The following is a 24723-nucleotide window of genomic DNA, read 5'->3' on the forward strand; positions in this document are numbered from 1 at the left end:
CCATCTCTCTTGTCTTCTGTTCATGTTCTGATGTACTTCTGAATGCCTGTTTGTGCAATTTGTAATTTTGTTGGTTTGATGGTGTTTGTATTTTCATTTTCTTTTGTTTTACCCTCCTGTCTCATTTAAGAGGCATTGTCATCCTGAGGAGGGGCTGTTACAGAATTAAATAAGCATTTACTTCTTGTCCAGTGATCAATATTGAGGCCTGGTTTTAGCATTGTGTTTTGTCCTTGGGAAAGGCACTTTATTCTGCTTTTCCTCACACTCACCCAGGAGTGAATGGGTACCTGACTTTGGCAGGTGTAGGTTAAAACAGCAGGAGAGGGTTGGGCCCCTCCTTTCTATGTCAAGTCCTAGACACAGTGAATATGAATTCGTTGCCCCTAATGGCTGCAAAAAGTTATGGGGCCTTTTTTAACCTATCATCCTGGATCCACTGCACACAGCTGTACCCCAGTCACATTTGGAAAAGTCCCAGCACCAGCAGTCAACAGGGAGCTATGAATGTCAGGTCACCATGAAGTTACCTGTTAGAGGAGACCCTGCAGCACTGTTGCTGAGTCATGGTGTTTGCTAGTGTCCATTCTGATTCAGTATAAGCAAGACACACACTCATGACAGAAATCATTTTAATCTTTCTAGTCACAAAAATGTAACAGTAATCACTGTAGTTTGGAAGTCACAAAAACAGAGTGAGCACCTTGCTGCCATTCTCCTCCAACGACAATTCTCATGACACCAAAGAGGAGGGACAACAGGTGAGTGGTTATAGCACCCGACATTGTTCAATCTCATGGTCCTAAATTATGGTTGCAGCACCTGGTGGTTAAGGGTGGAGATTTTTCTGATCTCTCAGGTCAACAGATGGTTGTCCAGACCTGCTAATGCATGTCTGTGCATAAATCCCATAGTTCATGTCAGCGCTCAGTAGGTTTCAGTTTCTCAAGGTGTATGTTCGGACAAATCCATTTACACTTCTCCGCATCTGCTAGGCAGATGCCTGACAACAGCATAACCCAACGTGCTATTCGGACCATGAGTACATGTATATATATTTGTGTACCTATGAGAGAATTTTACCAGAATATAACTTTTGTTGCCGTTGGTTCTTTTTCAGTGCTTCACATGCATGCTGCACAAAGACCTCAGTTTATCACCTCATCCAAATGACTAGACACTCAGTTTGGTTTTTCCAGTGAAACTTGGGAGAAAGGACAAGAGCAGGAATCGAACCCAAACCCTCATGGATACTACATTGGCAGATGTGCATTTTAACTTCCTTACTTGAGTGATAGAAACAAGAAAATGCCAGCATGCACACCCCTGAAAACAGTATCGTTTCCTTCATTGCTGGGCAAAATTGGTCATTCACAAAAAATCCTACCAGTACATAAGTGTGAACATGGGAGTTGCACTTCCAGCCCAAGAACTTAGGAGATTACTCCAAAGAGTGTTGACAGTAATTTTCATGAATAATGATAATAGGCAGTTATAATGTGTTCTATCTCCTTATCACTGGGGCACAGAGCACCAAATATTATCAATATGGGGGAATAAAGGTTAAAAAAACAAACAACACCGGACACTATGACCCTGACTAGAAGCAAGACCAATGAAATGTGTCAAGTACAAAAACACATGCATGCACGCACGCACACACACACACACACACACACACACACACCACCGCAACACCTAGACATCCATGAAAGCAGATTTGTGAAGATGTCTAATTTCGACCACCTGCACAGAAATGGAAGAAAAATTGATGTGAGCGGGCCAATAAAGGTCAGAATTTGGGACAGTGTTTCGTTATTCATGGTGGCTGAGGAGGGTAACGATGCTGCTTTTGTAATAGCGACCCATTGAAATTTGCGACCGTGCTACAACGTTGTCCATGTCATGCACTTTCTTTTTATTATGTAGTCTACCCTATGAGAGAGCGCTACGTCAGAATCACAGTTGAGTGCACGATGAAGCGTGCTCGCTAAGCCAATGTGATGACGTGTTTCGCACAGGCTGTTTGGCCCCTCGCCTCTCTCTGTTGATGAGAGTTATTGTGTTTTGTCCCTTTTGTCAACCAAGAGAGTTACATACACATGCAGTTATAACAACTGCAATTGAACAGGGAGGGTGACACTGAATCTGTCCGCCACGCCAGAAATACTTTCATGGCATTGATCGGAAAACTGGTAAGTTTTAATTTAATACTGGTAAGTTGTAATTAATCACATTCGAGGCCAGAATACTGTGAAGTGGTTTTTTGTTTGTTTTTGGGTGGGGTTTTTTTGTTTGTTTTGTTTTGTTCTTTTGTTTTGTTTTTTGTTTGTTTGTTTGTTTTGTTTTGTTTTTTCCATCAGTCCTGCACTGTTCTATACGCTGTGGCATGTCACAATCAGCATGGATGCTTTGTTTTTTCATCAGTCCTGCACTGTTCTGTAGCCTGGCATAAGATGTGACATTCAGCAGGGATGTTTTGTTTTTTACATCAGTCCTGCATTGTTCTGTAGCCTGGCATAAGATGTGACATTCAGCAGGGATGCTTTCTTTTTTCATCAGTCCTGCACTGTTCTGTAGTCTGGCATAAGATGTGACATTCAGCAGGGATGCTTTGTTTTTTCAACCTTCCTAGACAGTGGATATGAATTCACTCCCCTGGTGGACGTAAGCAGCCACGAGACCGTAACCTTTACTCCTCCCTACTTTTTATTATTATTATTATTATTATTATTGTGGTCATATTCTTCCCTCTCTGAGCACTTCCGCTTTTCTTACACATTCCACGAACCCTGTAGCTGTGCTTTTAGCGAGAAAGAAAAAACAGAAAAAAAGAGAAAAAAAAAGAATTGTTTGCTTTAGGTTGTCCTCAGTTATAATAATAATGCAGATTGACGCTCACACTCCCCAAGGAGGGAGCTTGTGTTTATAACAGAAACTCATACATACTTAAATGCACATGCATCAAGCGCGACACATCATACACAAACAAGCGTGAGCACACACAAACAAGCAAGCAAGCAAGCAAGCGCGCACACACACACACACACACACACACACACACACACACACACTCACTCACAAACACTGACACACGCACGCACGCACGCACACACACACCGACTACCAGCAAAAACGTTCACGAAGCTTATTATTCAATTAAAATGGTAGGCAAAACGGAAGAGGTATGTTCTGACATATATCATATTTTTGTCTGAACTGGGGAATCCCACGTGAAGGACTAAGAAGGCCAGTTTACCCAATACTACTGTGCTAACACAGGGTCAAGACCTACAGAGAGCTAACCCTGGGATGCAAGGCAGGGTCATCGGTTTTCCCGGTAACTTTCACTGCAACATGTGCTAAATCTCTGGGATTTACATGTAGGCATCTGCTTAGCACATGTGGTGTAGAGTATATGGACTTGTCCGAACGCAGTGACACCTCCTTGAGAAACTGAAACTGAATCTATGGTGCTTAAACTGAGCCTTGCTGACTGAGTTTGGACTGTACATACCCATCGTGAAGGAATAATCCTTTGCCATATGCCGTACATCTTGTAAAGGCACCAGTACGGCTTAGGTCCAACACTGAGTTTATATCACAAAATTAATCTACATACGTTTACAGTTGGGCCAACAGCAAAGTGAGAGCTGTATTATCATTGGTTTCTCCATTGCAATGGGAAATCATTTACAGCTGAGTGTTTTTGTGAAGGACTATGACTCTCAAACTAGGTGGCAAGATTGCACTGGCTTTTAGTGCTGCAGCCTTGGGGCTTGTAGGCCTTTGGGAATCATCCCAACGCCGACCGACCTAAAACCCTCTTGGCCGAGAGAGTGGGGATGTAACTTGGGCAAGACACTGTCCACCATAATCAAATTCAGCCAAAATAGTCCGGACAGTATCAGTATCAGTAGTTCAAGGAAGCGTCACTGCGTTCGGTCAAATCCATATACGCTACACCACATCTGCCAAGCAGATGCCTGACCAGCAGCGTAACCCAACGCACTTAGCCAGGCTTTGAGAACAGCAGTCACCAATGGTTTATATGAACTTGGAACAATGTTTTGCCATTCGTCGTGGATTTACAGTTAGTCAGCATCACTGAGTATCAGTATCAGTATCTCAAGGAGGCGTCACTGCGTTCGGACAAATCCATATACGCTACACCACATCTACCACTGAAGCAGATGCCTGATCAGAAGCGTAACCCAACGGCCGAGAACCGTTTGTTTTCATGACATGCATATTGGTTTTGACTTTGCGATATTGACCGGACACACTGCATGGGGATTTGCACAATCACACACGCACATGCATAACATCCCACAGGCGGGTATTGACGACAGAGAAATGACTAGAAGGGCGCGCCCGCATATTTCAACATTTTAATATGTGTGTGTGTGTGTGCTCTCTCCCCGACTAATGTTTGCATTGTTCCTAAACGATATGAAATCTCACCTACAAGATGAACTAGATGGATTAACAAGGGGGCACACAGTTGGCAAGGTTTCAGGACATGCAATCTGAGCGTAGTTCATGGTGATATAATCATTTTTTGGGCTGTATTATTGAGGTAGCTGGATGGCAGAATAAATAGAACGCTGAGTTGGCAATCAGAAGTTTGTGAGATCGAATCTCTTGAGGGCCCAAAGCTGAAGAAGAAAAAAAGTTGAAGTGGGTGTCAGTAGCAGCAGGAGAAGTGGGCATGTGGGTATTAGAAATACTGAATAGGGATAAATAGTAATTGTTGTCGAACCGCGGGATGCAGAAATCTCTGCCAAGTTCATTGCTAGATGTGTTGCTGTGCTTCAGGATGTGCTGTGCGGGGATGTTTAACCTGAGATTTCGATCTTTGACAAATTGTGTCGACCAGCATATGCACTGGAACTGCTGGACGACAGAGCAGCAGCCCTATCCATTGAGCTTTGGCCATCTCAAACTCGGAGCCCGGCTGAGGAATCAGTCTACAACTTGACCTTCCGGTCCCTGTCAGCCGGTCGCCCCCTCCGTCCCCATTCCTTTCCCCGGCTCCCCTTGAACTGACCAGCCGGGCTAGTTGCCACGCGGCCCCCTTCCCCCATCTTTGTCCCCGCCCCTCCGACCGACCATGACAACTGACTACGGACGTGGTGACAACGTGAGACAGACAGGTAACAAGTAACAAGCTCGGCCCCCCACCACCTCCGGCACCCGCCTCTTTGTCACTGAAGACATACAGGACAAGACTCCATCGCCCGGCCCCCGGCCTCTGTCAAGTTCCCCCGGCCCACGCCCCACCGACAAGACTGACGAACAAGATAACATGAGACCTCTGACTCAAGGTCTAGTGGAGGGAGGGAAAGTACTAATCCTGGACCACATTACGGAACTGGAAACCGTGGAGAGATAGTATCAGTAGCTTAACTTGAGGTGGCCCGGCGTCCGACACCGGCTGCAGTGCATCAGTTCAGACAAATCCATATGCGCTACACCTGACCACATCTGGCAAGCAGATGCCTGACCAGCACACGGCAGCCGCATAACCGAACGCGCTTAGACAGGCCAACAATAGATAAGTCGCCTCCTCAAAAGTCGCGCTCGCCCACTTCTCCATTCATTCAGCTTGACACATGATATCGGCCACGCCTTTTTATCCGAGTCTTTATTCACTTAGTGTTATTTATACATGACTGATTATGTCAGTCCGCCGCACTGAGAGATACTGTTCTGCTACACCGCTGAACTGTACTAGGCTGTCATGGATTCACTGATTTTCATTGACGAGTTTGCCATCACCAATCCCGGTATACAGCCCCTGATCAGCCGGTGACCCTGGCATCCCTTGGCACAGTCTCCGGCCCTTGAGTCAGTCCAATGGGAAATAAATTTAAGCGCCTCACATGAAACCGTGAGTACGTACACAATATAGTGCTCTGTGCCACGGCAGAATATAGCACATGAGGATATGGAAGATAACAACAGAGTCTATATACATCAAGACAATACTACAAAGTGCTGTTTAGTCAGTTCCGTCTGCTCAGTATACCGTGGTCTTCCCACGGCACTGACCCTCACATTTGACTGGTAGCAACTATCTGAAGTCACACGATGCCCGCGTCAGCATTCGTATTTGATTTTGGCGGTGACCGCTCAACTCTCCCCTCCCTATTAAGTGACTTGATAACTTGTTGGAAGTGTCAATTAAATATTTTAGGTACACTTTGTCAGCTTCTCAATGTTAAAACTCCACTGACCCGCGCGCGCGTGTGTGCGTTCTGTGCAATATATAATGACAGTGTGAGCTCGTGTGTTTGTTTGAACTTGTCTGTGTGGCGTGTACGTGCGCACGAGCATGATTGGGCTATGTGTTCGTCTATCAGTGGCCCTTTTTCACGTACGGCTGAAGGACATGATTCGTTTCAGCCATGTGCGACGACACTACTCTTGAAGCACGGATAGAGTTATGCCCCTTACAAGAAGGAGGGAAAACAAACTCCAAGAGGACGGAATTCTTGTTTTAACTATGGCAACAATTGATTAGTCTCTGTGAAAAGTAAGTGATGTTTAGTTTGAAAAAGAAGAAAATAATTGGCATAATCGCACTTCAGCTTCAGAAATTTAGGATGCCAAACTGCGACATAACACGTGTTGGTTATTTTAGAGTTAAAATTCACATACATATCAGAATGGATGAGCATGTGTCTTGCCTTTACTGTTTATTTCAATGTCGTCATGCGTTGACTGTCTTTTTCTTCAAACTTAGTACTATAGTAGCCACAATCAGGATGTTGATTTGTTGTTGTTATTGCTACTTTGACCAGGAGGGAGGCTGTATTTTCCTTCGGTGGTGAAAGAATATTCAAAATTATCAGAATACCCACACACCCCTCACCCACATAGCCCCCCCCCCCCCCCCCCCACACACACACAGACAGAACTGTGTTAGCTTCTGACGCTGATGTGCTCCTTGAAATAAAAACGCTAAAATAGGACTTTACCCAGTCTTCATTCAGACAGAGCACACACTTTATAATATATTTTTTAGAAAGCAGATTATTGGAAATTCCTTTATTTGATTTTTGACTCACTTGTGTAATCAAAGTGAGTCTATGTTTTAACCCCGTGTTCGGTTGTCTGTGTGTGTGTGTGTGTGTGTGTGTGTGTGTCTTGTGTGTGTGTGTCTGTGTGTCCGTGTTAAACTTTAACATTGACATTTTCTCTGCAAATACAGTTGACACCAAATTAGGCATAAAAATAGGAAAAATTCAGTTCTTTCCAGTCATATTGTTTAAAACAATATTGCACCTCTGGGATGGGCATAAAAAAAGAAAGAAAAAAAAGTGAAGCCTAAATACATGCAAACTGCATTTACTGTTATATTTATGTTTTTTGTATTCTCTAAACTTAGCACTTTGATCTGATATTCTGACACAACAACAAGAGCAGTCATTATTATCATTTTTTGTTCAAACAGGAACTTCTTTTGCTAAGCATGGAAGTTTTATTTATTTGCAAACGTTTTGGTGCAGATAGTAAAAAAGGGAAATTACTCTGTAATTAATGCTAGGGGACTTAATTTGCCACAAGTGAGTCTTGAAGGCCTTGCCTCTCATGTTTCTCTTGGATCTCTGGATTTGCCTTATCTCCTGCTGAACCAACGTATGAAAGTTAATGTGAGTGCATGTGTTTATCATACTCTCTGTGTGTGTGTGTGTGTGTGTGTGTGTGTGTGTGTGTGTGTGTGTGTGTGCGCGTGCACACCCTTGTGTGTGCAGGGGAGGGGGTAAAGTTAGCAGATACCCAAGATAATTCATATTACATGAGTACTTATCAAGGTAGGCATTAGATTTGTCTGGAATGCAGTGACCCTATACTTTCACACAGTCCTATGATTTTAACTGTTCTGTTTTTTGTCAGGTCAGCGATTGATCTGATGATGTCAACTCTTTTTTTTACTGCAATGATATAGCCTTTCTTGCTGGCTGAACTATGAAAATCATAAGTGGCAATAAATATTTATCTAGTTTACCCACCACACTCATGCACATTAGATATATTATCATTACAGAGGACAGCGTAAATAAAGAGACAATGAAAAAATTATCACATCAATCATCATGGTTTTTACCAGTACTTTCTATTGTCATTAGTATTGAATTAGTTGAGTTGAGCTTAAATGACCTGGCTTTCATCTTTAATGTGAAGTTGTTCAGCCTCAGGGCTTGGGTCTTGTTTTTTTTTTTTTCTATTAACTTAATTAAAAGAATGTTATTGTTTTTTTTCCCCAGCAGAACATTTGTGTGGTGTGTAGTACTTTCTATGGTCTAAATATTGACCTGGTAAAAAAAAAAAATCTTTTTATATATTTTAAATGTGTATGTGTGTATGCATGGACGCCATGTAGTTTGCTGTACAATGTATGTACTGTACCTAGTATGCAAGTACACAATGAAGATCATACCATTGTTACCAATGTTGCTATATAGAATGCTTTTTCATGAGTTATAACTATAATAGCGGAAGTTGAATATGTATCAATTTTTAAAGACTTTGAATAATTGTTATTATGATTGTTATCATTTCAAGGTGAGTTTGCAGGTGGAGGACAGATGGCAGACTCCATGACGCCCCCTGTGTCCCCGTCACCCCAGGTGGACCATGAGCAGTCTCAGGACATGGACATGGATGACTTTGATTCCTTTCCTCTTCACCTGCTGCAAGATCTGGGTACTCAGATTGATTAAGTAAAGTACTGAAAATTGGTCAGCCAAATAAGCAAGTTAGGATTTTTATTCCCCCTCCGCCTCTGCCCACTAGACTGGTCTGGATGCCAGTCTATTAATTCCCAAATGGATGAATACAGATGTGTTGTACTGTAATTTTCGTATTGCATTGTACTGCATTGCATTGTATTGTAGTCTTTCAGGTGAGATGATACACCAAGGTCCCATGTGCAGCATGCTTTTAGCACCTGTCAAAGAACCTATGGCAATAAAAGGGTTTCCCCCTGTAAAATTACGTTTACTTCTGGGTGGAGTGAGGAAAGTCCGAGTGAAGTGCCTTTCACAACACCAAGCCAGAATGGGGCTTGAACCCTGATTACAGTTACATACACTGTGATGCAGAATGAAATACAATTGCCACTGCACTGTGGTGACACGCTTTCCCCAGGGAGAGCAACCTGAAGCCAATACAAATAATGAAATAGTGAAAATGTGGAGAAACTAATGATAGTGCCTTTTGTGGTCAGCAGAAGTGTTAAGAAAATTAAGCCTGTTCTGTTAACATGCTTTTGAAAATAGTTTGAACACTCTGTCAGTTATGTAAGTTTTAGAAATCTTTCAACTGAAAACAACGTTTTCTCATTAAACTTGTATTTTACATGTATAGTACGCCAATGCAAACACAGGCGTACACACAGACGCAAAGATACAGACAGACAGACAGACAAACACACACACACGTTCTCCTGTCTCACAGTTACATACTATTGTGCGTCACTCTTGAATTGTATTTGCACACGCATGGATACACTATACAGAAACGACACACACACAAGAACACATCACTCATTTTTCTCACCCATTTTTTCATTAAGAAAGGTTTGCTTCAAAGATTTAGATTTCCACTACATCACATTTCAACAGAGTTGAAAATACCTGCTCAATGGATGTCAGGGACAGCTGAAATCTTCTGGCAGACAAGTGGAAATGCTGTCTCCACTTGTCTGTTGGGTGACCAATTTTTTTTTACTTTGTGAGTGAAGTAGTGATTTAGCTGTCGGCTTCAGTGCAGACCAGTGACACTTACCTCCTCCTCTTTTTACACTTTAACACGCTGACATGCTTCATTCCCCGGTTTTTCTTTTCCTGTAATACTTATTACTTATATAATGAATCAGTTATGTCTGTTTACTTGTCATTGCATTACCAGTAGTTACCAAATTGTGTCTGTTGAATTGTCACAATTATATCTATACTAAGGGAGGGCAAGTATAAATTTGGGGAAGGGGGGGAGGGGGAGGGGAGGGGTGTATAAGGGAAGGGGGGGGGGGGCTGGGATGGGGGGTGTTAAGGGGTGAACAAGCAAGTTAATTTTTTTTATCTACTTATCCCCAAGACAAGTAAATATCATCCAGGAATTTCTACCCATGTCCAATTGTATGAAATTCAGCTAAGAAAATCAGTGGTCATGTTGGAAATTGAATTTTGTTTGGTTGTGTTTGATAATAAAAATGATCATAATTCATTATATAGAGCATGAGCAAGCTCTAAGCGCTTTAGTGTTTAATGATGATAACATAATGATAATAATTCTGTATTATATCATGCATAAGCAAACTCGTAAGTGCTTAACAAATTCATGTCATTTTTTTTTTTTTTTTAAAGAGTCAGAGGCTCAAGTCCAGCAGACGAAGACAGCAGTGTGCTTCCAGTGTCAGGGACAGATATTCCTGCGGCGTGCCACAAGCCTCTACCAGCATGTGCAGTTCCATGACAGAGGCGTCCTTAGATCCGGGGGTCTGGACAGGTAGGTTCTGTTTGCGGTTAACCCCTTCACTGCTGCTGATGAGTATGTTCGTAAGTGAAGGCCGACGGGCGTAATAGCTGAGTGGTTGAAGTGTTGGCCTTTCAGTTGTAGGGTCCCGTGTTTGAACCCCGATGACGGTGCCTGGTGGGTAAAAGGTGGAGATTTTTTCGATCTCCCAGGTCAACATATGTGCAGACCTGCTAGTGCCTGAACCCCCTTCATGTGTATGTGCAAGCAGAAGATCAAATACGCACGTTAAAGATCCTGTAATCCATGTCAGCGTTCGATGGGTTATGGAAACAAGAACATACCCAGCATGCACACCCTCAAAAACGGAGTATGGCTGCCTACATGGCAGGGTAAATATGGTCATACACGTAAAAGCCCACTCATGTACATAGGAGGGAACATGAATAAAGAAGAAGAAGAAGAAAGTGAAGGCCGTCATCTTCTTGTTCTTTGTTCGTGGGCTGCAACTCCCATGTTCACTTGTTGGCTTTTACATGTATGACCATCTTGTATCCCTACCTTCCTTTCACTCCTTCCTTTCATAGAGTGACCACAATCAAATGTTGATTATTCTGTCACTGTTTGGGGGATCTGCAGGAAAAAGCACTAATTATATTAAAAAAAGAAAAAAAAAGGACCTTTATTTCCCTTCCATGTAGGCAGCCATATTCCGTTTTTAGGGGTGTGCATGTCATATAACATCACATTACATACAACACATACTTAAATACCAATATCCACCCATCCATGCCTTTGCTTATGTACATATTTTCCTTATTCCTGAAGTACTTTGTTCACAAATGTTGTTGCTTTTATTTTACAGTGTTCTTCAGTCAGCAGGCGTGACTGAACCTGAGCCAACCATTGATCTGTTTGGCTACACGTTTCCTTTTGCTGCGCTCAGAGACCGAACGGAAAAGTTGTTCAGATTTGCCAGGTGAAATTATCTTTGGTTGTTTTTTGTATTGGTCTGTGTCTCAGTTTGATGCACTAGCTATTAGCTGTTTTTAGCTCATTCCTGCGTCATTTTAGGTTAAAGGTCCCACAACCTTTTCGCAGCCATCGGGACTGAATTCATATCATCAGCATCATGGGCTTGGCATAGGAAGGCAAGGCCCTTCTTCTTCTTCTTCTGTGTTCGTTGGCTGCAACTCCCATGTTCACTCATATATATGCGATTGGGCTTTTTACGTGCATGACTGTTTTTAACCCCCCATGTAGGCAGCCATACTCTGTTTTCGGGGGTGTGCATGCTGGGTATGTTCTTGTTTCCATAACCCACCGAAGGCTGACATGGATTACAGGATCTTTAGCGTGCGTATTTGATCTTCTGCTTGCGTATACACACGAAGGGGGTTCAGGCACTAGCAGGTTTGCACATATGTTGACCTGGGAGATAGTAAAAATCTCCACCCTTTATCAACCAGGCGCCGTTACCGTGATTCGAACCCGGGACCCTCAGATTGAAAGTCCAATGCTTTAACCATTCGGCTATTGCGCCGTCGAAGGCAAGGCCCAATCCTCTTCTTTTACTGTTTAACTTCCCTAACTAAAGTCAGGTAACAGTTTACATTTGGGTGGAGTGAGGAAAGTCCGAGTGAAGTGCCTTTCCCAACACTAAGCCAGAATGGGGCTCGAACCCTGATTACTGGTGAACACTGGGTCAGAAGTCCATTCTACCTTGGCACTTCTATTGTTTTTAGGAAGGTTCTTTTTAAGTGATACTGGGAAAGCATTCTTTTAAAATGATTTGTGTTTTTGTGACTTTGTGTTATACTTCAATCAGTAAAATTAAATGCATTACACTTTTAGCATGTGATATAAACAACTCAGAAAAGAAAATGAGTGAAAATGAAAGAAAAAGAAAATTTTCCAAGTATTTCTATGGAACCACATGAGCAAAATTTTGGTCATCTGTTCTGTTATACTACTACAACTAAAGCTACTCCTACAACTACTACCTGTACCATTTCGATGATAATAAATATAAATATAGATATATATATTATAGATAATTTATATGAAAAAGAAGTTTAATGTCATTTTATTGTGTACCAGTAAAGATTCTGTGTGGTTATGCCGCTGGTCAGGCATCGACTTAGTGCATGTGGTGTAGTGTATTTTGTTCAAATGCAGTGACACTTCCTTGAGTAACTGAACTGAACTGTGAATCTTTTACATATAGCCTGGGCTGTTTAAAAAAAAAAAAAAAAGTCGCGTGTTTTGCTCCTGTTTATATATTTATGATTCATGTATTTATTTATTTATTTTTTGTATGATGTGTGTATGTATGATATATGCATGTATGTATTTATGTAACTCTTTCTGTATATAACATACATTTTCATATATATATATATATATATTATATTATATTATATTATATTATATTATAATATAATCGCATATATATTTATATTTATTTATATGTATATATATCTTTTTTGTTTTTGTTTTCAGGCAGACTCTAGGTGAAATTCAAATATCTGCTGATCAAGGTGAATGACTATTTTGTTTTCAGCAGTGAAGTTCATATGTGTGTTTTATTTTGCTGAATTTGATGGTGATGGTTGCTAAATAAAAGACTTGCCCTGTACGGGTGTGTGGGGGGGTAAGGAGTGTGTGTGTATTGTGTGTAGTATGCGTGTGTTGGTGTATCAGTGGGTGTGTGTGTTTGTTATTAAGTTGACAAATACCATTTTCATAATGTTTTGAAATACAGTGGCGTGAATTTAGATGGAACCTTTTAGAGATTTTCCATATTATTTTTTGAGTTATAAATTTGCAAAGTTCCACTTAGTTTATATTGCTGACTTAACAGGTTTTTTGGGGGGTGGGTTGGATTGGAGGGAAGGGGGGTGGGGGTATGAATTGTTCTGTTTTTTGGCTGAAACATAGTTATTGGCTACACATATTCAACGTCCAGCCATGTTTTGTTTCCAGAGCAGAGTTCCAGACCGAAGAAAAGACAGTATATTGTCAGCTTCTTGGAGTATGTGGACACTTTTGTACGCAGGTGACTGATTATCTTACCTTTAATGTGATCGGAGGAATGAAGAGGGTTGTATACATTGATTCATTAGTAGTGCATTCACAACTTCTTTGAAAAGCAATACGTAATAATAGAAATGGTAGACTTAAATTGGAAACGACAGTATTTGTAATTACTGTAAGTCGTTATATTCATGATGGGGACTGAATGGCACAGAGTGCCCATGTGGTTTAAGTAACCCCGTGACTGCTGCGGATGGGAATGCTCATCAGTGAAGGGAGGTCGCCTCACTGAGACAAGACAGAGCTTACAGGTCAGGATGTCAGTCATCACTATGTATTTGGATGTCTTCCTTTGGGGATTGCATCACTTTTGCTTAGCAAAATCAGTCACACCATTTAACTCAGAACACACAAGAATTAAACTTAAAATTCATTCCACATTGATCTCTTTTCGCCGACGGGCGCCATAGCCGAATGGTTAAAGCGTTGGACTTTCGATCTGAGGGTCCCGGGTTCGAATCACGGTGACGGCGCCTGGTGGGTAAAGGGTGGAGATTTTTACGATCTCCCAGGTCAACGTATGTGCAGACCTGCCAGTGCCTGAATCCCCTTTGTGCGTATACGCAAGTATAAGATCAAATACGCACGTTAAAGATCCTGTAATCCATGTCAGCGTTCGGTGGGTTATGGAAACAAGAACATACCCAGCATGCACACCCCCGAAAGCGGAGTATGGCTGCCTACATGGCGGGGTAAAAATGGTCATACACGTAAAAAGCCCACTCGCGTATATACGAGTGAATGTGGGAGTTGAAGCCCACGAACGCAGAAGAAGAAGAAGAAGAAGAAGAAGATCTCTTTTCGCCAAGGCTCATCACTCAAAGGGTTAATGACGGTTTTTTGTGTGTTATGTCTTCAGTTGCATGCAAGATCATGGAGCACACTATCACTCTTTTGAGATTAATGATCAGAGTTTTGAAAGAGATTCTTTTTTGAGTTGAGGGATGATTAGTGTGTTTGAGGCCACAGTTGAAATTGATACAGGAACTGCAGATTTTGTACTGGATATTTTTTAGGGAGGTGGAGATGCAGTAGTGGTACTGCCTATTCTTGCAGAACTGAATATGAAATTCTCACAATTTTCAGGTAATAATATTCATTTTCTGGCCAATCAAGAGCGTTAAGATTATCTCCTATTTATTTTCCAACTGCTAGCATCTTTCTTGACTCTCAGTTTTTTTTTGTGATTGCAGTTGTTTGCCTCAAGATGAAAATGACAGACGCAGATTTTTGCGTTTGTTGCTAAGGCAGCTTCACCTTCTTCTTGTGCATGCTGGGAGACTGTCCGAAGATGGATCTCTGACAAGATATTCATTGAACCAGGTATTTGATAGGAGTGTGTACCCCTTGCTGATGAGTGTGCTCGTCAGTGAAGGCACTTTTTTTTCTCTCTTGGGATTGCACTGTTTTTGATCAGCAGAATCAGTGACACCACTGAAAACCCATTCAACCGTGGGGACTTTATAGCTACAGCAGGCTTCTGTGCCATAACGATGTGTAAAAAAGTGAAGAAAATATACTGTTTTTTTTCCTCCAAATTATGTGGGGACACACCAAAAATACTGTAGAAGTTAGTTCCCTTTCTTTGTGGGTTTTTGCAAAAGTAGAAATGTGAAAATAGTTTTAATTTAGACAAATTTTGATGCCAGAGCTATGCTCGGGAGCAGAGCTCAATGAGATATGCACACAAAAAGTAGTGAATGCACTTCAGGTGATCTCATTTCACCATGGTTCAGAAAGTCAAGTTGTTTGTCCTTCTGATGGATATGCTTCAGATTTTTCTTTCCAGGATTCTATGTAGAAAATTGACATTGTTTATGAAAGGAAGAAAAAGAGCGCATGTCCATTGTTTTTAATCATGCTTTGATGTTGATATTTATTTAATGATGTTTATCATTTGTCATCAACAGTTATTGGGAATTTAGACAAAGTTTTTATTATATTTTATATTCATTATTTCTTTTATTTAATCAGCAGTTTCCTTTTTCACACAAGGTCCATTGAATAATTCTACTTAATTGTAAATCTGTTTCGGTAATTTCAAAATTATTCTTTTATTCTACCTGCCATCCACCCTGTTTCACTCAGCTCACCACACAGTGCGCCCCCCCAACTCCCCCACGCCCCTCCCCTTCGTATCCTACCTTTTGCTTGATTTATTTTTAAATTATAACATTCATGTGTGAAAATTACTTCATTTACTCATATGTCTACAGTCAGCCATTTATGTTATGGGATATTCAGCAAAATTCCTCCAATAGTAGGTGTAATACTTTAACTGGATGTCGACACTCACCCATATGTGTAACAGGACATTAACAGGACATTAAACAGATTTCCTCCAATGATACTTACCATTTCTGTTTTTATGTTTGGTCAGTTGGACAGTGTCCATCACAACTTTCATCAGAGGCTGGAGTTGAGCTGGTACCTGCTGACCATTCTGCACACCTTGACCACTGGGCAGTGTGCTCCAGGTAATAATAATGATAATAATTAGTATTGATGTAGCGCTGAATCTTGTGCAGAGGCAAATCAAAGGGCTCTCACACCAGTCATTCACACACATGCATAACTCTAAACTTGAGAAACTGAAGACAGAGAAGAGGCAGGGGAGGGAGGCTGTCTTGGAAAAAGGTGGGTTTTAAGGCTATACTGGAAAGAGCTGAGTGCTGAGACCTGACAAAGCGAAAGAGGAAGTTCATTCCAAATGCAGGTAGTGCCGTCAGTAGTGGTGGTCTAAATTTTTTTCTTTCCTTTTTTTGTGCTCATGTGTGTGTTATTATTTATCAAAAAATACATTGTTTTGTTTTAAAAACTGATATTTTTAATTTCATTATTACATTGTAAGAAGAATGAAAACAGATATAGCAGACAATAGAAAAAAAATGATGTGTATATTATGTTGAGAATATCAAGATATTATAACAGACATGTACATTATTGTCATTGTAAGCACACACACACACACACACACACACACACACACACACACACACACACACACACACACACACACACACACACACACACACACACACACACAGAGAAAACCCACACACACACAAAAAAACACAACAAAACAAACCATAACAAAAAAACAAACCAAAAAAAACCCCAACAAACAACATTCAGATTACAGATACATCACAAGATGATTCATTCAGCAGGAGCGATGCAAATCTTCAGTACACATACAAAAGCAAATATGCTTTATTTATCAATAGGTTAATTAGGTTTATTTATTTTTTGTATATATAAAAAAAAGTTTTGAATATATATATATTTGATTATGCCCCCATTTTCATTTCTCCACACCAACTGCTTGATGTCTTTGCCCACACACCACTTTTGAGAAGTGAGGTGTATATCTCTCTCCTTCTTCTGTGTTCAATGCCCAAATTCATTCATATGTATGAGTGGGATTTAACTCATTCTGTGCCAGGTACAAGTTAACTTGTACCATGATTACTTCCCCTGTGGAGCAGGTACGAGTATTCGTGTACCAACACACTAATCTTTTTTCATTCATTCTTGCTTTGTACATTCTAAACTGAATCATTTATGGATTCGGAAGTATGAAAACGAAGCTTTGTTTGACCAATTAAATCAACAAATTCTTCATTGATTTTCATGGTTTTTGTGAACCACCCTGTTTTTTTTCTGCCATGGTCTCATGTAGTGCTGGTTCAGGGGAGTTGTAGGAAAGCATGTAGCTGTGGGGTAGAATGAGTTTTTTAAAGTCTTTTTTTAGATGGCTGTTGACATGGTGGGTGTGTCCCTGTGCCCAGAGCTGCCCCTGGATGTGAAGTGGTGTCAGGTGCCCGCTGGGGAGGAGGAAGTGAGGTCTGTGTTTGACCAGCTGGTGTCCATCGTGCTGTACGACCTCGTCACTCTCACCGTGTCTGTCTTTGACAAGGTCAGTTTTGTCGATGAAACTGTGAAAAAGGAGCACTTGGAATGTGTGTGTGTGTGTGTGTGTGTGCGTGTGTGTGCTTGTGCGTGTGTGTGCTTGTGCGTGTGTGTGTGTTTGTGTGTTCCTCACAATTGGGGATATTTTTGTTCTGTATATTTCAGTGATCATGGGAGTGATGAAGATGCTGCTGTGACGTTCCATTTAGGTTTGGGACTACTTGACATGGCTGTACCCTAGTGATTATATCCCAGCGTCAAACAGACTGAGAGATACAGACGCCTGCAGTGTTGGTTTGAAAATTTGAGAAGAAAATCCCAGAGATGTGTGAAGTTGATGACTTTTGTCTGTGTGGTCTCAATCCCAGTGTGACTGTGTGTACTGCAGTTGTCTCCCCATGAGTGGCGTGACTGTTGCAGTTGTCTCCCCGTGAGTTTACAGCTTCAGTTTCACTGTCTTAAGGAAGCATCACTGTGTTCGGACAAATCCGTATACGCTAAACCACATCTGTTAGGCAGATGTCTGACCAGCAGCATAACCCAACGCACATAGTCAGGCCTTGATTGTATGAATATGTATTTTTGTACCTATCAGAACTTTGCCAGAGGACAACACTCTGGTTGCCATGAGTTCTTTATCAGTGCGCCAAGTGCGTGCTGCACACGGGAACTCGGTTCATCGTCTCATCTGAATGACTAGAGGCACAGTTTGATTTTCCAGTCAAACTTGGGAGAAAGGGCAAGAGTGAGATTCGAACCCATACCCTCATGGACTCTGTATTGGCAGTTAAGTGTCTTAACTGTTCTGCCACCGTCCTCCTTGATGTAGTATGAATGATGTGACTGTTGCAGTTGTCTCCCCATGAGTGGCTGCTCACCTCCCCCTTCCCCTGTGCCTGTGTGATGGAAGTGTGGGTCATGCTGATTCATCTTCTTCGTCACAGGAAAGAGACGTTTGACAGCGAGGTCTGTATGGCTGTTTAATCTTTTCATTGCTATTGTTGTTACCATTGTCAGTAGGAGAAGCGTCATTGTTATTATCATTATTAATATCATTATCATCATCATCATCATTATTATTATTATTATCATTATTATCGTCATATTCATCATCATCATTATTATCATTATTATTACTTTGAGTCATACTCGTATAGCGCCATTGTTTGGTCAGAGACCAAACCCTAGATGCGTTTAGTTTCAGTTTCATTGAGGTATTGAAGCATGTGGATTGATCCATGTGTGCTACGCCACATGTGCTAAAAAAAGAAGAAAAAAAAAGAAAAAGATGGGAAAAATGCAGATTCCTGATTTTTGCTTTTAAAGCACAAAATCAGTTGCACAACAGGCTGCCTGTCTGGGTAGAACTGACTGACAGCTGCCTTTAAGCGCTCATCATTCATTTCCTGTGTCATTCAGTCAGGCTTCAGTCACACCCATGCATGCACATGTATATTATAGGTCTAACAGCACATGTAAAAGAGCCCACAGCAACAAGGGAGTTGTCATTGGCAAAAATCTGTAGAAAGATTCTCTTTGATTGATAGTAAAACAAATACATTTGCTGACAGAAAATGATGATGACAGTAAAATCATATTTTGTATTCAATACCTCTGGAGTGACTCATTGGCAGTACAGGGTCTCTGAAAATGTGTGGCCTCCTGGCAACCTCACATTGATAGTTCCCTTTGGACTGCTGACACTGGGACTGTGGCAGATGAACTCGGGTGTGTCTGTGTATGGCAGAGAACTCAGGATGAAAGACTGTATAAATAATGCCACTGAAACAATGCAGATGATGGAGCAATTAAAGCTTTGTTATCGCGTTATGTTTGTTTTTTGTCACTTTGAAAAACAGCTTACATGATTAATGCATTGCTCATGCTATGAAAGACCTATTAATGTTTTATTTTACAACATCTTTTTTTTTCCAGAATCAAATTTATTTGTTTTTGATTTAATGTTGCAGTCACTTTGGGTGCAGGCGCACCAACAATTTATTGTTTTGATGTTGCAGTCATTCTGGGTACAGCTGCACCAGATCCTTCAGACTTTGCATAGCATGCCCGGTGAAAACATTGAATCTGAGGAAGAGATTGGTAAGTTTTGTTTGCTTTTTTAAGAATTTGTATATTTTCTATACATCCCATGCCTCTCTATGAACAGCCTTGGACTCCCTCACTTTGGGTGTTGCCAGATTCAAACCCTCCACATTCGTCTGCTGCTGCTGTCTCTGTGTTTTCAGATCTTTTTACACTTGGAATGAGCTCCCTTTTTCACTTCACCAAATCCCTGCACTAAGCAGTTTCAAGCCTGACGCTAAAATCTACCTCTTTTCGTTGCAGCCCTTCCTTCCCTTCCCTCTTCCCACTCACAGTTTTATCTTGCCTGTTGTCTACATGTGTTTATAAGCTTCTTCTTTCATGTCTCTGGAGTTAAGTGTGCGTGTGAAAGTTGTGGGTGAAAGCACTTTGGTTTGTTGACAACAGCACAAGATTCAGCAGGTGGGCATGGAGGAGTTTGTGGGTTGAATGGTTATGAGAGGAGGAGAACGATTTGTGTGTGTGTGTGTGTGTGTGTATGCGTGTGCATGTGATTGTATTCTAATGTACATGCTTTTTAACTCACACTTATCTTAATCAGCTTGAGCTTATTTGCATTTTATTTCATTGTTTGTACATCTCGAACAGTGAATTTCTGTTGCTGTGTTTAGACAAAAAACCATTCTTGAGTCTTGAACAGTGAATTTTTTCTGTTACCAATGTAGACCATAGACCGGTCTTAAGTCTTGACCAGTGAATATTTCTGTTACCTGTGTATAGACAATTAACCAGTCTTGAGTCTTGAACATTAAATATTTCTGTTACCTTTGAATAAACAATTAGCCAGTCTTGAGCAGTAAATATTTCTGTTTCCTTTGTAAAGATAAAGAACCAGTCTTGAGTCTTGAACAGTGAATTTCTGTTACTTGTACAGACAATAAAACAGTCTTGAGTTTTGAACAGTAAAAATGTTTGGGCTACCTGTGTTTAGACTTGAAAAGATAATATTTCTGTTACCTTTATGTAGACAATGAACCAGTCTTGAGTCTTGAACTGTGAATTTCTGTTACCTGCATATAGACAATAAACCAGACTTGAGTCATGAGTGTTCGTGTTGTTCCAGACACAGATGTGTTCGTCTTGACCATCTCTCCACCCCCCAGCAAGCCACTGGGTTTCTGTCTGTGGCTGACCACCCACCTGTCTCACCTGTTCTCCTTTGATCCGCACGGAAACATCGTCAGCCCTGTAGGTCCTTGTCGTATGAGTGTGTTATGTGTATAATTTATTATTCTATTTTAGACATCTTTGTTCATTTTTTGAGTACATATACAAGAGAAATACACACACATTTACACAAAATACACATTGCAAAATCAAAATAAGCATTAAAAACAACAACAACAGAACAACGTAAGCTCCATTTAAAAATAAAATACCCACCTGTTCTCCTTTGATCTGCACAGTAGCATCTTCAGCCCTGTAGGTCTTGTGTTATGAGTGTGTAATGTGTAATTGTATTTTGCTAATCTGTGTCAAACAATTTTATTCATTTTTTTAGTACATATACAAGAGAAAACACACAAAAACTCATGCATGCTAAAAAAAAAAACATAACAAAAACAAAAAAAACCCAGCTGAACAACACAAACTCCATTAAAAAGGACATAATCTGATTCATAACATCAAAGAACACCTGAGAAATAAATAGATGAATAAAATGCTTATCATCACAAGGTTACCTGCTCATCATAATCATTGTCTGCAGCTAAATATCTGCATCATTAAACTTTTTCAACAACAACAAAAAAGAAAAAAAACAGAAAACAAAAAACGCTTTCCTAATTAAGCTGACGGTGATTATGTTTTATGTTCAGGTTGAATTTTTTAAATCCTCTGATACCCCTGTGGGATGCCGGGGGTCTTTCATTATGAATGGCATCCCTGCCTCTGAAAATTCTTTGTTGGAAATTTCCTCTATATATCTGTCTTTGTTTCTGACTTTTTCGTTCCTTTAGATGTGCAGACCTGCTAGTGTCTCAATCCCCTTCATGTTGATGGATAGACATGTTAGATTAGCCCGTATCCGCATTGGTGTTTTGATTAGGAGTGTTGAGATTCCCCCCCACACCCCCTGCCCCACGCCCCTTCCTCCTACAGCCCTCCGCTGTTCCTTCACCCTGGTTTACTGTTGGCAAACTAGGAGGCAAAATTGCACTGGCTCTTAGTGCTGCAGCCTTGTGGGCGAGTTGGCCTTTGGGAACCATCCCAACGCCGACTGTCCTAAAACCCTCTTGGCGGAGAGAGTGGGGATGTACTTGGGCAAGACACTCTCCACAATAATCAAATTCTAGCCCAAATAGTGGGAACAGCAGTTGCCTCCTCCACTGTTCTGATGTCATAGTTGGACACAACTGACTATCGTATATACTGTTGGCATGGTGTTTTCATGCAGTTGTGATGTGTCACAAAGTTGTTTTTGACTTGTTTTCTGTTCACATTGTGTTTTCATGCAGTCATGATTTGTGATATAGGTGTTTTTGTTACACAGGATCCGACCCAGAGCTGTTTCTTTGCTGTGCAGTTGATGGTAGAGAAGATGATGAAGGTGGGTTACTGATTAATTAAAGGTTAACTTTTCCTTTAGGTTTTCATAGCCATCAGGGCTGTGAATTCATATGTCCATTGTGTCTAGGGCTCAGCACCCTAGGAAGGCAGGGCCCAAACCTCTCCTGCTGCTGCTTTGAACCTTCCTCGACCAGAGTCAGTTACCCATTCACACTTTGCTGGAGTGAGGAAAATGGTAGTAAAATACCTTTTAATTACACATACTTAACCGTGACCCAGCTAGTGCAGACTCTGGCATGGGTCTGACATTCCTGTCCTGTGCAAACTACTATCCGCCTATGCGGAGAAAACGAAAGTAACTACGGCCGATAACCTCCCGGAAGTAGGTAACCTCCCCTTTGTTCCGCTGGCTTGCGCCCTCTTTTTCCGGCAGCCATTATTACGACTCCTGTTCCTGTGCTCTTCATATGGCTAAGTTTTTTTTTGTATTTTCTGTCTGTCTGTCGATTCTCTGGCGTTCTTGTTTTTTGTCAAATTTTGTCTTCAACCAGGTCAAATGATTATTTGGTTCAATTGAGAGATCGGAAATGGGTGGCACTGTATGTGGTGATGCGCTCCCCCTGGATAAAGCAGCCTGAATTTCACACAGAGAAATCTGTTGTGATAAAAAGAAATACAAATACAATACAAAATGCCCAACTGATTTTGCTGTGGTGTTTCTAGGTGACTGACTGTCAGATCTATTATCCTTGCTGATTTTGGCTGTCCACTCAGCAGAATGCAAATTAATTTGATTTATCACAGCGTGTTAGGTGAGCAACCTGTTCACCTGAGATTGAAAATATGTATCCATATACTTGTGTATTTATCAATGCATGGATGCTCTCTGTGACACATATGCATGCATGCATACACAGACACATAGACATGCACGCACACATAAAGACACAACAAAAGCAAACGATAGCCTTGCAAAATATTTATGCCCATATACACAAGTATGTATGAATGCAAGCATGCTCTCTTACACACGCTTACACACACAGACACACAGACAGACACACACATACACATATAAGCACACAGACACACACCCATCCACATCGCACAAAACATGCACATTCACACACACACACATCCATACACACCCACACACACGACTCACATACACACATCCACATCATGTAAAACACACACACACGCACTCGCACACACACTCACAAAACCCCCTCCTCCTCCTCCTCCCCTCCCTCAAAATACAGCAAAACGAAAAACAAAACAAACAAACAAACAAAGAAAAAACCAAACAAATTCACATTATGTTGCCTTTCTCTGTACAGACACCCATCAAAGAGGAAATGCTACGAGCATGTCTGCGATGCTGTCTGTCTGTCTCCTCGATCTGGCGACCACCCAGTCATCTGCTGACAGTACTGTGGGAACATTTTGCCAAGAAACTGGTGAGGGAAACTTTGGTTCTTTTAGACTATAAGCTATCCACTCTGACCTTTTCTGCAGTCAGCGGATCTGGCCCCAAGTATCTTTCTGAACTCCTCCATATCTATACCCCGTCTCGCCAGCTCCGTTCTTCCTCTGATACTCGACTTCTCAGGATACCTCACGTCAGAAGTAAGACCTATGGACACAGATCGTTTTCTTTTCAATCGCCAAAGACGTGGAACAAGCTCCCTGATAACCTCCGTCATTCTGATTCCCTCGCATCTTTTAAATCTGGTCTCAAAACTCACCTTTTCCCTCTGCAATAAGTTCAGTTGTGGCAGGCCCACTTCCTTTGCGCTAGCTGTGCTTGACTATGTGTGTATACATATGTATGTGTACATAACTACATGCATGTATATGAATGTGTATTGTGTGAGCGTGTGTTTATGTAAGTTTATGCCTGCCTATGTGAGCGTATGTGTTAGGGTAGCTGTTAGATACACATGTATGTTAAAATGTATGTATGCATTGTGTGTGTGTGTGTGTGTGTGTGTGTGTGTGTGTGGTCACATTTGGGTGTGTGTATGTAACATTGATGTAATGTTTTATGTTAACAAAAGCGTTTTTGTAAAGCACCTAGAGCAGATTCCTGGATAGTGTGCTATACAAGTATCCATCATTATTATTATTATTCTTTTGTTGTGTCTATTGATTTAATCCTATTCAGTTTCTTCATGACTGTGAAGGAAGTCGAGACTAGTCACACATGCACATTGCATGCGCATGCGTGCGCAGAGACACGCATGCACGCACGCACGCACACTCGCATTCACATTTCACTCATATCGCACACTTGCACACACATCCACATCACACAAAAACACACACATGCTGATCCACGAGATGCACACACACACCATCCTCATCACTCACACACACATTCAAATCACGCAAAACACACACACACACACATGAACACATGCACGCACAGACATGCACACACATACACACACACGTCCAGGATAGGAGCAACTTGTTGGTGACATTAAACAATGTATGCTTTTTTTGTCTTTTTTGTTTGTTTCAGAATGACCGTTTTCAGCTCCACACAACAAGCATTGAAGGACTGGCAGTGATCACGTGAGAACATTTAACATGTATTCGCCTTTTCTCTTCAAGAGA

The 24723-nt window shown here is 41.2% G+C and overlaps 1 protein-coding gene across 2 annotated transcripts in view; it reads left to right on the forward strand.

Annotated features, from left to right (window-relative positions):
- Positions 1–6469: 6469 nt before the first annotated feature.
- Positions 6470–24723, forward strand: part of LOC143298241 (protein MMS22-like) — a 55664-nt gene continuing 37410 nt past the window's right edge. The window contains exons 1-15 of one of the 2 annotated variants that reach the window (XM_076611056.1): positions 6470–6538; positions 8584–8712; positions 10374–10515; positions 11348–11461; positions 12985–13022; positions 13468–13540; positions 14772–14901; positions 15959–16055; positions 17370–17497; positions 18343–18456; positions 19509–19590; positions 20657–20781; positions 22085–22141; positions 23442–23561; positions 24629–24681. In XM_076611056.1, the coding sequence (XP_076467171.1) occupies positions 8595–8712; positions 10374–10515; positions 11348–11461; positions 12985–13022; positions 13468–13540; positions 14772–14901; positions 15959–16055; positions 17370–17497; positions 18343–18456; positions 19509–19590; positions 20657–20781; positions 22085–22141; positions 23442–23561; positions 24629–24681 (1391 nt within the window). In that variant the 5' untranslated portion in view covers positions 6470–6538; positions 8584–8594. Of the gene's footprint in view, positions 6539–8571; positions 8713–10373; positions 10516–11347; positions 11462–12984; positions 13023–13467; positions 13541–14771; positions 14902–15958; positions 16056–17369; positions 17498–18342; positions 18457–19508; positions 19591–20656; positions 20782–22084; positions 22142–23441; positions 23562–24628; positions 24682–24723 lie in introns of both variants that reach the window. The other variant, XM_076611054.1, reaches the window with a different exon arrangement.

Source organism: Babylonia areolata, chromosome 23 (genome assembly GCF_041734735.1).
Source record: "Babylonia areolata isolate BAREFJ2019XMU chromosome 23, ASM4173473v1, whole genome shotgun sequence".
Classification (NCBI taxonomy): domain Eukaryota; kingdom Metazoa; phylum Mollusca; class Gastropoda; order Neogastropoda; family Buccinidae; genus Babylonia; species Babylonia areolata.